Here is a 12,925-nt window from a genome sequence, read left to right as displayed (position 1 = left end):
CGATGTGCCTTGAAACTTTGTGATGGTAGAATGACAAGTATTCCTCTGCTCATAGAGCTAGGAGGAAGCCGGGGCAGGGAGGGGTAAAGGAAGGGGAGAAGGGGAGAGGCCCGGAAGCCCCTAAGGCAGCAGTGAGAGCAGCCCTTCCGATAGGGCTGAGCCCTGGCCAGTGAAACAAAGGCACCTCCCCACCCTGTGGAGGGACAATCCTGCTGCTTGTTAATTTGAGTCCCACCTGATGTTCTGGGAGGAGGGGTCCATTCTGAGAAAAAGGTGAAGCTGGGGATACTCTGCAAAAGACTTCTGAGTACATTCCCTGCATGCTGAGAATGCCCAGGTGAGCCATGTACTGGGAGAGGGGCTATGCCCAGTGAACCCCAGGAACTGGGAGCTGTCTGCCCAGGTGAGGCTCATGGGCTAGGGAGTGCCTGCCTAGTTAAGGTGCATGGACCTGCCCAAGTGAGCCCTGTGTGCTGGGAGGTTTCTGTCCAAGTAACTTCAGTGTACTAGGCAGAGCACACCCTGTGTGCAGAAAAGTGCCTGCCAGGTCAGGCCCAAGGGCTTGGGAGTGCTTGCCTAGTGAGCCCTATATGCCAGGAGGTATCTGGCATATGGGCGGCATTATGGGGAGATGAGACCCCAGTAGGTGCTGAGAGCCTGTATGCCCCCACCCTGGACACAGTAGAAGGGGAAGTCTTTAGGGATGCACTCCTCCCGGGGCTCCTGAATGAGGGGTTTCATAGAACCCTTCATTTTCTCTACCAAAAAGCACTCCCTGCTACTATAGAGTTTTGTCCCTACAACCCTCACCCCAATACAAAGAAGAGATGGAGTCTAGGTGAGGGCTTGGATGATCATGATCACAGCAAGAGCCAAGACAGGGCTGGCTGGTAGAATCCCCAACATTGAGCCCAGACAAGCAGAACTGGGGGTAACCGGTCACCCTCCCTGCCCTGCCCGGGACAGACAGAGGCAGGGATGGGTGAGTCCCCAGGACAGACAGAGACAGGGATGGGAGACCACCAGTACAGGAAGTTCCCAGGACAGAGGTATTTAGCTGGGGGAGCCCTGCAGGACAGAGAGAGCCAGGGGAGTAGAAACTAGGGAGCCCCCAGGACAGAACAGAGGCGGACCCAGGCAGGAAAGCACCCTGCAGGATTGGCCACAAAGAGGGAGGAGGGAAGAGAGAGGAGGAGTGGCTGTTCGGGTGGAGCCCACGGCCAGTGGCTGTGCACTTTCTGAGGTATCTGCAGGAGCAGGCAGGTGAGTGTTTGCGAGGATGCCGCCCAGGTACTGTGAGTGTGAACCCTTTACTTTAGGTTACCCCATACCAAAACTCAGAGGAGCTCTAGTAAAGTAAGTTTCTTACAAAGTGACGCCTCAGAGAGTGGGGTTTTGAGAAAGGCACCCCCTTTGGGGGTTCCACTCCAGAAACAGCCTGGTGTAAGCCTCCCTCTGTGTACCCCACTATGCCTGAGCTGGGACTTGAGCTCTAGGGAGTCAGTCCCATCTGTGGGACTGATGGGTGTGGTGAGAGCAGGGAAGAAAAGGGCCTGGGGAGCATTGTCCTTAAATAGGAGTTGGGCCCTTCCTGCTGCTCTTCAGGGTCCTAAGAACTTAGTCTGTGCAAAGGCCAGGGGTGAATACCAGCTGGATTTCTTATTCATCAGAAGGGAGGCTCCTGGAACCAGTTTCACACTTGGAAGCCTCAGATCTCACTGTGTCTGCCTCATGAGGTAAGAGAAGGAGAGAGGCAGGAAGGACACAGACAGAGCAGCCATTTGGCACTGCCTCCTCCTCCTCATCATCCTCATCCTCCTTCTCTTCCTCCTCCTTGCCCTCCACCTTCTTTTCCTTCTCCTTTTTGTAACCTTTTCCTCTTTGTCCTCTTCCTCCTCCTTCTCTTCATCCCCCTCCTCCATCTCTTCTTCCTCTTCCTTCTCCCCCTCCTACTCCTCCATCTCTTCTTTCTCCTCCTTCTCCCCTTCCTCCTCTTCTTATCTCTTCCTCCTCCTCCTTCTCTTCCTTTTCCTTCTCCTCTTCTTCTTCCTTATCTTCCTTCTCCTCCTACTTATTCTCTTCCTTCTATTTCTTCTTCTCTTCCTCCTCTCCTTCTCTTCCTCCTATTTCTTCTCTTCCTCCTCCTCTTCCTCCTTCTCTCACTCCTTCTTTTCCTCCTCTTCCTCCTTCTCTCACTCCTTCTTTTCCTCCTCTTCCTCCTTCTCTCACTCCTTCTTTTCCTCCTCTTCCTTCTCTTCTTCTTCCTCCTCCTCCTCTTCCTCTTCCTCCTCAGGCTTCGGAGTCCCACTGTGCCTGAGTGCTGGCCTTGGAGGGAGGGGATCACAGAGTCAGAGGGGGTCTATCAGCTTCCCCAAGCCTCCTTCTCCTCTGCAGGTCATGGAGTCCTTCAAGATCGAAGCTGTCATCAGAAAGAAGCACCACATGGCGGAGAGTCCTGTTTGGGAAGAGAAGACAGGGCAACTGGTCTATGTGGACATCAATGCCCAGACTGTGTGCCGCTGGGACCCAGGCAGCGGCGAGGTGCAAACAGTGGGCCTGAGTAAGCTGGGGCCATGGGGCTTGGGGAATTGCACTCCTCCCACAGCTGAGCCTTGGACCCCTGCCTTGGGGCTTGTGGGGAGGGACTGTAAGCTGACTGCTTGCTATAGTGAACCTAGAGACTCTGGGCTGGACCAACAGTACTGTAGCACTGTAGCATTGTCATCCCATTGTTCGTCGATTTGCTCAAGCAGGCAACGTCTCCATTGTGAGATTTGTTATTGTTTTTGGCATATTGAATACACCACAGGTAGCTTGCCAGGCTCTGTTGCGCGGGCGGAATACTCTTGGTAGCTTGCCAGGCTCTCCGAGAGGGACAGAGGAATCAAATCTGGGTCGACTGCGTGCAAGGCAAACGCCCTACCCGCTGTGCTATTGCTCCAGTCCACTGGACCAACAGCATCCCCAGGAAAGGTCAGAAGAAGTACCAGAAGTTTCCAAGTCTTCTGGTGGCAGCACTTGGGTGCGGGTACAGTGTCTGTGTCTCAGTGCTGGTGACACCCACTAAGAGCTTGGAGAGCTGTACTAGTCCACCACTCACTCAAAGGCATGACTGAATCTGATGTTAAGGGCCTTTCCCTGAGATGTCACCTGCATGATGGTGATGAAGCACCTGTGTCAGTTCCAAGGGTGGGGCAATATAGGGGCGCAGTAGGCTGAAGACAAAGGTCTCAATGTCACCGCATGTAGGCCTACACCTATAATCACTGCAGTCAGAATGTAGGAACGGAGCCTTCATTTTGGGGAGGGGGGACACAGAAAAGAGACCCCCCAGGAAACACCCAGGAGGCCATATTTCCTGGACCCACAGGGGTACCTGGAGAAGGTCTCCCACAAGGCCTGGGGATGGGCAGACATCTGGCCTCCACAATGGACAGTGACGGTCAGCATTTTTTCTGATGCCGTGGGTGGCCGCCTCTCCCTCCATCTTTCCACAGGCAACCGTGTTGGCTGTGTGGCCCTGCGAGGGAAGGGGGCCTACGTGGTGGCCGCTGGCACCTGCCTAGGCTTCCTGGACTGGGAGACACAGCAAGTGCAGTGGACAGCCCGGCTGGACCAGGACAAGCCCCACAATAGGTTCAATGATGGCAAGGTGGACCCCGCCGGGAGATTTGTGGCAGGTGAGCTTCCAAAAGGGCTCCTGAACCCCAAGTTGGAGTGATGGGAAAAACAAAGGCCAGTGTCCTCTGTTTGTCCCAGCAGGAACGATCTGTCTTCTACCCCTCTCTCTGGGGTAGTAGCTCAGACGTCTGTCTACTGGGGTCACCTGGCTGCCGCTGTTGCTCCAAAGGGTTCTGGCATTTCTCAACTCTGATTCTTCTTCCCGTCTGGCCTCTACACAAATTCACTCTCTCTGGATGTGGTCTTGACCACCCACTTGGGACATGAGATGGGCCAACATGTGGCAGAGAGAGGTCAGAAGGGCCTTTCTAAAGCTGAGCACTGTCCCCTAAGACAACTTTCCCTGAAGGTGTGGCAGTACAGCTCACAAGCTCTGTGCCCCAAGGCACCAGATCCAGTGCTCTCTATAGTGGGGGCCTGTGGTTAACACCAAGGCTAGGGCCAAGTAGGATCAAAGACGTGTTTTATAGATGCAGGCACAGAAGAGCTGACAGCAGATACTTTGCAAAGGAACTCCCTGAACTATTTTTGTTTGTTTGGGAGACCCACCTAATAATGTTCAAGGATTATTCCTGGCTCTGTGCTCAGGGATCACTCCTAGTAGTGCTCAGGGTACTATACTGGGTGCCAGGTATTGAACCAGAGTTAGTCACAATGCAAGGCAAGCACCAACCTCAATTTCCTATTGCTCCAGCCTTCTGCACTCCTTTCTGAGAATATTGGGAAGGGAATGACTCAAGCCTAGAGAGGAAGCCCTCACCAGGACGTTCTTGGGGGAGAAGTTGGGCGGGGGGAACCCACAAATTGTTGAGCTTGGCCTTCAACAAGAGGTGCTTCCAAAATGCAAAGGAAACGTTCTTCACAGGCAGAGGATGAGAGGCATGTGTGGTCCCAAGACCACCCTCCCCCATTTGGTACATGCTAGGTAGCACCCAGTGTTCAGTCTATGGTGTGTGTTCATAGTGCCATTGGAATGCATGGCCAGATCCCAGAAGGTCTCAGGAGAATCCCATATGCCCACTTACAGCTTGAACTGCAGAGGTAGAACCTCTGAGACCCTCCTCCCCAAAGACCAAGCAAACTCAGCCCCTGAGGTGTCCTGGACTGGCCCACCAGAACTTCCTGGCATTGGCCAGATTCTGGATGCTCAGCAGCAGGCAATGTTCATACACTGGGTGGTCTTTCAAATCCTGTCCCATGGGGAGCCTCCTTGTGGAGAAGATCAGAATAGAGACTATTTGTCAACTACATTCATTTCCTGGGGCAGTTGGAACATGACCATAACAAGGGGTTCACATCCACCCTCCGTATCCTGAAGCCCAGAAACCTGACCTCCCAGGTTGGACTCCCTCCAGAGCTGCAGAGGAGGGTCCTTCTTTCCTCTTCCAGCATCTGTGACTCTGGGAGTCCCTGTGTAGGGGGCCGCAACCCTCCCCATTCTCTGCCTTGCTCTCCAGGAGCTTCTGCTCTAGGTCTGTCTGTTTCCAAATAAAGTCCATTCCCAGGTTCCTGTGTGAGGACTTCATGTGACTTTTGGGGTTGACAATTAAGCCCCCTCTAGCAGTTCACTCCCACAACGGGGAGCTGTGATGCTGTGAGGTTGTGTATGTTCACTGTGTTTCTTAGTGCCTGAGCAGTCACTGGTGCACAGGGAGGGTAAATGTCACTTAGTGCTGTGCACCTGGTGGACTGGCTGGAACTGGGTGGGTAAGTAAGGGGATGCTGCTGCCTCACCCCCATCTTTGCAGGCACCATGCCAGAGGAATCAGCCCCTGGGGTGTGGGAGCCTGGCCAGGGGTCCCTGTACACTCTCTATGCTGACCACTCGGTGGTCAGATACCTGCATGGACTGGGAATTCCCAACGGATTGGATTGGTCCCTGGACCACAGAACCTTCTACCACGTTGACAGCCTGGATCGCTGTATTCGAGCCTACGACTACCACGTGGAAACAGGAGGAATTGGTAGGAACCCTGCCTATGCATAGCGCTCCCCCACTCTGCTCACGCTCAGACCCTGCCTATGCACAGCTCTCACCCTCCCCTGCTCATGCTCAGACCCTCTTCTGCCCTGCACAGACGCCACCCTACCACTGCAGAGACCCAGTCCCTTCACCAATACCCCAACTCTGCACTGAGACCCTCATCCTGGTGGTCCCACTAATGGCATCCCCCACAAGTCCCAAGAGTCCTCTGAAAAGGGTGGGAACTCAGCCAGGGAAAGGCAACAGGCTAGGTGGTCCACAAGGTAGCAGGGACATGGCTTTGAGCTGTGAAGGCCTTTCCTGAGGGTGGTACCTCACCATCACCTGGCTTCACCTGAGTTGTGTCCAACAATCCCTCAGCCCCCCTGGGGTCCCCTTTATAGCCACCCTATTCTACTCCCTATTCTCTAACCTTGTCTCCTGCATTTTCCCTCCCCCTGGAGGCCCCGCTTCACTCCTGTGTCTGGTCCTGTAGCCATCCCCTCAAGGCCCCATCCCTGCCCTGGGTGTCAAGGATTTTCTGGAGTTAGTCATGTAAGTGTGGGTGGCCACCCATGTGCCTGACCTCACTCCAGCCCCAGCAGAGCTCACTGACTTCAGGAGGAAGGAGCCCCTCCTGCCTGTCCTCACAGGCAGAGGTGAGGAGCTTGCTGCCTGACCCCAGAGCTATGGGGGAAGAGAAGCCCACCTGTGCAGGGTTGTGGGGGAGGGTCCCAGGAAAAGTAGGGTCTTAGAGAGGGAAGGATGCTCTGAGGATCCCTGGAAATGGAGATCCACTTGTAGAAAGGGGTTTCCTGTGAGGCCTTATCCTAAGACTGGAAGGTTCTCTCAGGGATAGTACTCAGTCCAGGGGCAGTGGCAGGCTGTCATGCACAGTCATTCACCTAGAGGTCACCACACAGGCTGTAAAGACTGACCAGCCCTGGTTTGTGGAGCTGGGGTGTTTTATGGGCCTTCATCTTAACCCAGTTACATCTACAAAGACTCCGTCAAATGGAGGCCCACTAGGAGGAATAGGGTAGGACTTGTCTGGGGAGCCTTAGTAGTTATGTGACAGGTGCTGGGCAGCAGATGGGGAGGGGAAGGGACTTCCAAGGAGGGATCCTAGATTTACACGTGAAGCAGAGTTGCCTTCGGTCCTACTTAGGATGAAGAGGCAGGTGAAGACAAGAAAGATTCCCAAGAAGGGGCAGCTCACCCAAACCCTTTGGGAATGAAAGGAGTCCCAAGAGAGGTCAGAAACTGACATTTACTGGGGCAGGGAGCACCTTATGTCTAAGCTGCATACTTACACGTGTGTGTGTGTGTGTGTGTGTGTGTGTGTGCGTGCATGCACGTGCTACCATGTTCAGTTGCCCCTCTGCCTGCCACTCTGTCTGTTACTACTCACTGTTATATGTGGACTGAGAATGTGAAACTATCTGGGTCTGCCTTCTCTGGCCAGCCTTCGAGATGTTTCTTGCTAGGTTATATTTGAAGACATGAGTCCTCTGGCCTGTTAGGGCATCTGCAGAATGAACTGCAAGAAAGACTGCATCCAGTGCTCCCATTGGTGAGCTGTGCCTCTGAGATCCACAGCTAAGCTGGGAATAAGTCCCTCACCCCCAACCTCATCATCTCTATTTGCAGCCAACCCAAGGCTGCTATACCAGTTGCCAAAGGAAGAGGGTATGCCGGATGGGATGTGCGTGGATACCACGGGGAAACTCTGGGTAGCCTGCATCGATGGAGGCCAGGTCATTCGTCTGGACCCTGAGACAGGTGTGCTGGACAGCTGACTGACCTTACAACAGTTTTGACTGGGGTTGGAAAGGCCACTGCATCTACACAATTCTGACTTCAGGGACTTGGGACACAGACAAGATCCATTTCTGTAAATGACCGAGGTGGGCCATATCTGTAGGAGGTAGAAGTGGTCCATAACAGTAGAGGGGTAGAGGTGGCCCCATAATTGTAGAGACAGAGGTGGCCCCATAACTGTAGGGGATAGAGGTGGCCCATAACTATAGGGGCAGAGTGGCGTCTGAATTGTCGCTTGTTAGGTGTTTTCCCCCTGAGCATGGACAAGGGGCATAGGCTAGAGGGCTCAACCACAACCTTTCATCACCCCTGTCCTAGAGGTCAGAGGCAAAGCACAGGAGTGGGCAGCTGCTCCCTTCTGACTGACCTCATGCTGCCTTAGGAACTCGACTGTTAACCGTGAAGTTGCCTGTGTCCAGAGTTACGTCCTGCTGCTTTGGGGGGCCCCGCTACACGGACCTGTACGTGACATCCGCATCAGATGGCCTCAGCCCACAGCAGCAGTCCCAGGAGCCTCAGGCAGGACACGTCTTCAAGGTTCAGACAGCTCACACTGAGGGGCCTTTGTGGGCAGTTCTGGGGGTCAGGCAAGGGCATGAGCTACTGCATAACTGTCATGTGCAGGGGGTGGAAAGTCCAGTGCTGAGAAAGCACAATTTAAATGGATTTATGGCACCCCCATACCCATAAAAACCTGTGGGTTCCCAAGTCTCTTGACAAGTTGTGACCTGAGCCTGGCTATGCACCACAGTCCACACTGGAACTGACCTGAGTGTTGTCTTTTGTCTTTTCCCCAACAGGTCACAGGCCTTGGAGCTACAGGGATTGCACCTCACCCCTTTGCAGGCTGAGCCAGCCCCTCCCACACAGCTCTGCACAACCCTGGGTCCCAGGGTTGGGGTGGGGGAGGGGCAGTGGTTTGTTCACAGCTACCAAGGAGTCCCCATAATGCCCTAGTCAGAAAATAAAGCAGATCGACCTGCAAGTGGACTATGTCACTGTCACTTGCCACTTCAGGGGCTTCTAATACCTGGGTATTAGTTAAGGTAGGTGTCAGATACCCCCTGGGGTAGTCACTCTGTCCCCTATGCATCAGCACATAGACCCATTATTACCCTGGATGCCAAGCATTGCCTAGAAAACAGTGTCTCTCGTGGAACAGAAATTCCCTGCCTGGGACTTGGTATTTAGCTGTCAATGACAGGAACAATGATCTGTAATGAGTGCTAAGATACACAGAACACAGCTGGCCACTTCTACTTAGATCTGACAAATCAGGGACATCTCGCCATTGAAAATGTTACATTAACACTAGTTCTGTCTGATTTCAGATCATTCTTATCCCTCCAATGGAGACCCCTCACCCCTACCTCTAGCCATAATCCTGAAACCACAAACCCATTTTCTGACAGAATTGGCTGATTCTGCACATCTCCTATGCATGATTACACACTGTGTGCACCACCCAACTTATGTAGAGTCCTGATGCCAAAGTGACAGTGTGGGGAGGAGGTCTTGGAGAATAAAAGGTCAAAGTATAAGGTCTTGAGACTGTCTTTAAATCCTGTTGGGAAGTACTCTCAGCCTGTGTCTCTGATTCCGTCAGAAAGACCCTCAGACTGTGTCTCTGAGGATGTCAGGAAGGACCCTCAAGCCTTGTCTCCGTGTCTGTCAGAAGACTTTGAAGCTTGTTTATTTGGTCCTATGAACTGTTATTCCATAATTAGGCACCTTTCCTTGTAGTGACATGAAATTTCCCCTTTATAGTCCAAGAATTTTACGGTGGTCATATAGGGCTGATAAACACGTTAATCACATTGTGCCAGTGTACAATGTCATGGCAGAGACTTGTAGATGCACTGAGTCCTGCCCAAGACCATAGACCTTCATTAAAAATCAAGAATACCTAGTTAAGTAGGAACAAACCAGATGTGACTGCAACTACTCTGAGTCTTTGGAGCACACAGGTTAGACTAGATTTCTCAGTGGAAGAGGAGCTGGTAAAATTAACTATGGTGAACACACTAAGCCCTTTGGCCTGCTTCCCAGACATTTAATAGGAGCATTATAAATCCTTTTTGATTGTTGTTGGCTTTCAACAAGCAGATCACCTTGTTAGTTGACAGATGACCAGAACTTCATGTAATAATTGAGCATGTGACTGTGACCGGATGGATTAAAAAAAATAAATGACATTTATCCTATTCTGATCTAAGCAAAATGACTCAGTGCTAGGAATTAGCTAATTAATCAGTATCCTTATTATAATATCATGGATATTCTTGCATCCGTTGAAAATTTACTCAGAGGGCTGGAGAAACAGCCAAAGGAGTGGACTGCATGCTTCACCTGCAGGAAACCTGGGTTTGGTCCCTGGCACAGTGTGATCACTGAGCACTGGGAACAATCCTGAGCACAGATCTGCAAATAGACTCTGAGCACTGTTGAATGTGGCCAAAAAACAATAAATAGATAAATAAATAAATATAATAAAACCACATTCATTATATTAAAAGATGTGATTCAGGTTTGCTTTTCAGGCCCATGTTTTCCCTTAAACCTGAATCTCGCTTGCCTGTCTCTATGTTTATTTCTTGCTTATTTCCACTCTGGAGAAGCCTGTGTTCTCTCTCAAACATCTACTTCTCCCTCACACCTTTCTTTCTTTTTTTAAATATAAAATTTTTTCTTTATATTTTCTTGTTTGGCCCCCCCTCACAAATTTCTAAGAAAGTTTCAATAAAAACTTTCTTGCTTCACCATTTCACTTCCTCTTGAAATTTTTTTCTGTGAGGAAAAGACAATGGACCCATGGTGTCTGTGCTGAAGTGAGGACAGACCTGATCTAGGCAAGACACTTCCCCAAGCGGTGGTGGTTGAGGGGAGTTGAGCAGAGAGATGGAAGCACTTTTTCCTTAAGTCTAGCTCCTTCACTCCCCACTTTACTAATTCCCACTACAAGAGAAGCTGCATCCTTAGGAGAAGCACCAGGAGTGTACTGACAAGACTGCAATAGGAACTAAGAATAGACCACCAGAAATTCAATGCTTTTCTCTAGGAAAAGTCCCATTAATTCCTGCTTGTGTGAAGAATTTGGGACAAAAGCAATTATGGAAAATATCCACACTTAATCTTCCCCCCACGCTGGGCCACTCCTGAGCATACATCTTTCCCTTTTCCTCACCTTATTTCCTGAATAAACTTGTTTGACTTCAAAAATTATAAATAAAAGATATGATTCAAAAAAATACTTTTGTCCAGTATTTTTATAAACGTGTGTAATCATATATGCATTTGAATAGTTGAAACTACTCATAATTAAAATGCTATAACTAGAAAAATTTTAACTCTTTGAACCTTATAGTACATGATATGAAAATATCATGGCCTGTTTATAAGCACAGGTCTTCTGGGGATCAAGAAAAGACTTTCAGGACTAAAAATCCATTATATTGGAACAATATTCTCAAGCAATATTGATTGAAAACACATTTCAAATGGATAGTAAACTGATCAGAACCTCCACACCCTGGTATGATCCAGGTCTGGGATATGCTTGAATCAAAAGGTCATGAGCACAGGAATAAAATCAATAAATCACCAAAGTCATAATTAGTAAAGTTAGTTGTGAAAAAAGTTGCACCTGGGAGCCCTGGCCTGCATCCACAGAGGCTCAGAGGTTGGTTCTCAAGCAGCTGCATAGTTACTATGTCCTTCACAGTGATGGTTTAGAGTATTAGAACTTTCTTGAATGACAGGCAGTTGGTCAGAGATCACCTTAGAAAACAGTGAAAACTTAGTGAGGACTTCCAGAAGCATAAGTAGACAAGACCATATTCAGGTTAGTCTTGCTAAACAAGCAAAATTTGCTTTTCTTGTCTGAGTAAACTTTGTTTGTCTGCTCAATCCATTTTCAGAGCTGGTCTCCCTCTGTTATTTGTTTTTTAACACTAGAAAAGGCAAGATTATGTTGACAATAAAAGAAACAGCAGCAGACGAGCCAGAGAAAGAAGGCCACTGCACCTGCTGTTCAATAATTCTGAAAAGCACACACTACTCCGAAGTATACACATTTATCTTGCTAGAAGGAGAGGCAGAATACTCATACAGAGAAAGATAATGGTAGGTGTCTTCAACCCACTTAACGTCTTGTTAGAAAAAATGATGAGTTCTTGTTCACAGACCCACTCTAGTGCCCACTGCTGTCTCCAGCGATGACATTGTATCCTGACAGGAGGGCACCCATTGGGATTTGTGTTTTGCTTTCAGGTTGAAAGACCTTGGTCACCCTTCCTAGGCTAGTGGTTTCTCAAGAGTCCTTAGCTCCCTAAAATGCATTTATAGGGCGGCACATTTGAACACACCCTTATCAAATCCTTGGATGACAGGTGAGTGGCTTCCAGAGTGCTCATACCTGCTTGAGGCCCAGCCTACCTCCAAGACTCCACTCAGGAGTGGGTGGGGCTCCAGTCTCTGCCATGAAGGTCAGGACCTCAGAGACCAAGGAAAGACAGCTACATGGAATCTCTGAAGCAGAAACCCCATAGCAGGAGTGGGGAAAAGGTGTCAGATGCATAGTGAAGCTCCCGGGGGCTCCTTTCATGTCACAGTGATGATCTGGAGGCCAGAGGTGATTCCAGGGTCCTGGCAGGTGGCCTGGATGTCTACACAGGGTTTCAAGGAAAGTGAGCATGATTTGGTAGGATGGGCAGAACCCCAGCATCTCTAGGCAGGGTTGGGGGTTGTGAGCAGAATTTAGGGGTCTTAGGAAGATGGGGAGTGTGAGAGGATTTCTAGATATATAACTATGATGGGTTGTGAACAGATTTTGGAGGAGGGTATAAAGGTAAGAGGAGGGTAGAGATATGAGCAGGATTCACGTTTGTGGTGGGATCTGGGGTTGTTGGAGGTGAGTGTGTCTTCTGTCCCAGGTAAGAATGGCGTGGAGGGGGAGGTAGAAATGGGGTTATTTGTGTTTGAAGCTCTGAGCCAAATTTTAGTGCACCTCCAAAGCATGAGTCTTCCCTCTTTGAAACCTGTGGAAGAAAGGCCCCAGAAAGTACATTCAGAATGCATTCCCTCAGGTTTTGTTCAACCTCACCGCCCCCCCCCCCACACACACACACACAATGCCTGTAGGCTACTAGTTTAGCTTCACTGTCATTTCAGGAGGGGGCCAGGGACAATGGTGAAAGCAAGTCTCAATTATCACCTGCCCACACCTGAGGGCAGTGGGGGACTCTATACTGATCCCTGCAGTTGAGGATTGAAGGCCTGGGGTCCTGATCCTCCATCCCCATGACTACCTCTGGGGACACCCACTACAATTCCAGTCAACTAATACAAAGGCCTGATTATGCTTCTGTTCACATGAGGATACACACATGATGGTGCTGTCATGCCCAGATACCACACCATGTAAACCTGTGAGGCCAAGGAGTCTGTGCGAGCTACAGACAC

At 50.2% G+C, this 12,925-nt stretch overlaps 1 protein-coding gene across 1 annotated transcript; it reads left to right on the top strand.

Moving 5' to 3' along the window:
* The first annotated feature begins 1,279 nt into the window (after nt 1-1,279).
* LOC101543184 (regucalcin-like) lies at nt 1,280-8,336 on the top strand. Its single transcript, XM_055126832.1, has 8 exons — nt 1,280-1,290; nt 2,294-2,309; nt 2,395-2,560; nt 3,498-3,680; nt 5,430-5,645; nt 7,295-7,426; nt 7,848-8,002; nt 8,266-8,336. Exons 1-8 carry the CDS (start codon nt 1,280-1,282, stop codon nt 8,314-8,316), a joined length of 930 nt encoding a protein of 309 aa, XP_054982807.1. The 3' UTR covers nt 8,317-8,336.
* The last annotated feature ends 4,589 nt before the right edge of the window (nt 8,337-12,925 follow it).

Source organism: Sorex araneus, chromosome 1 (assembly GCF_027595985.1).
Source record: "Sorex araneus isolate mSorAra2 chromosome 1, mSorAra2.pri, whole genome shotgun sequence".
In the NCBI taxonomy this organism is placed as follows: domain Eukaryota; kingdom Metazoa; phylum Chordata; class Mammalia; order Eulipotyphla; family Soricidae; genus Sorex; species Sorex araneus.
This window is presented reverse-complemented; position numbering and strand designations above follow the sequence as displayed.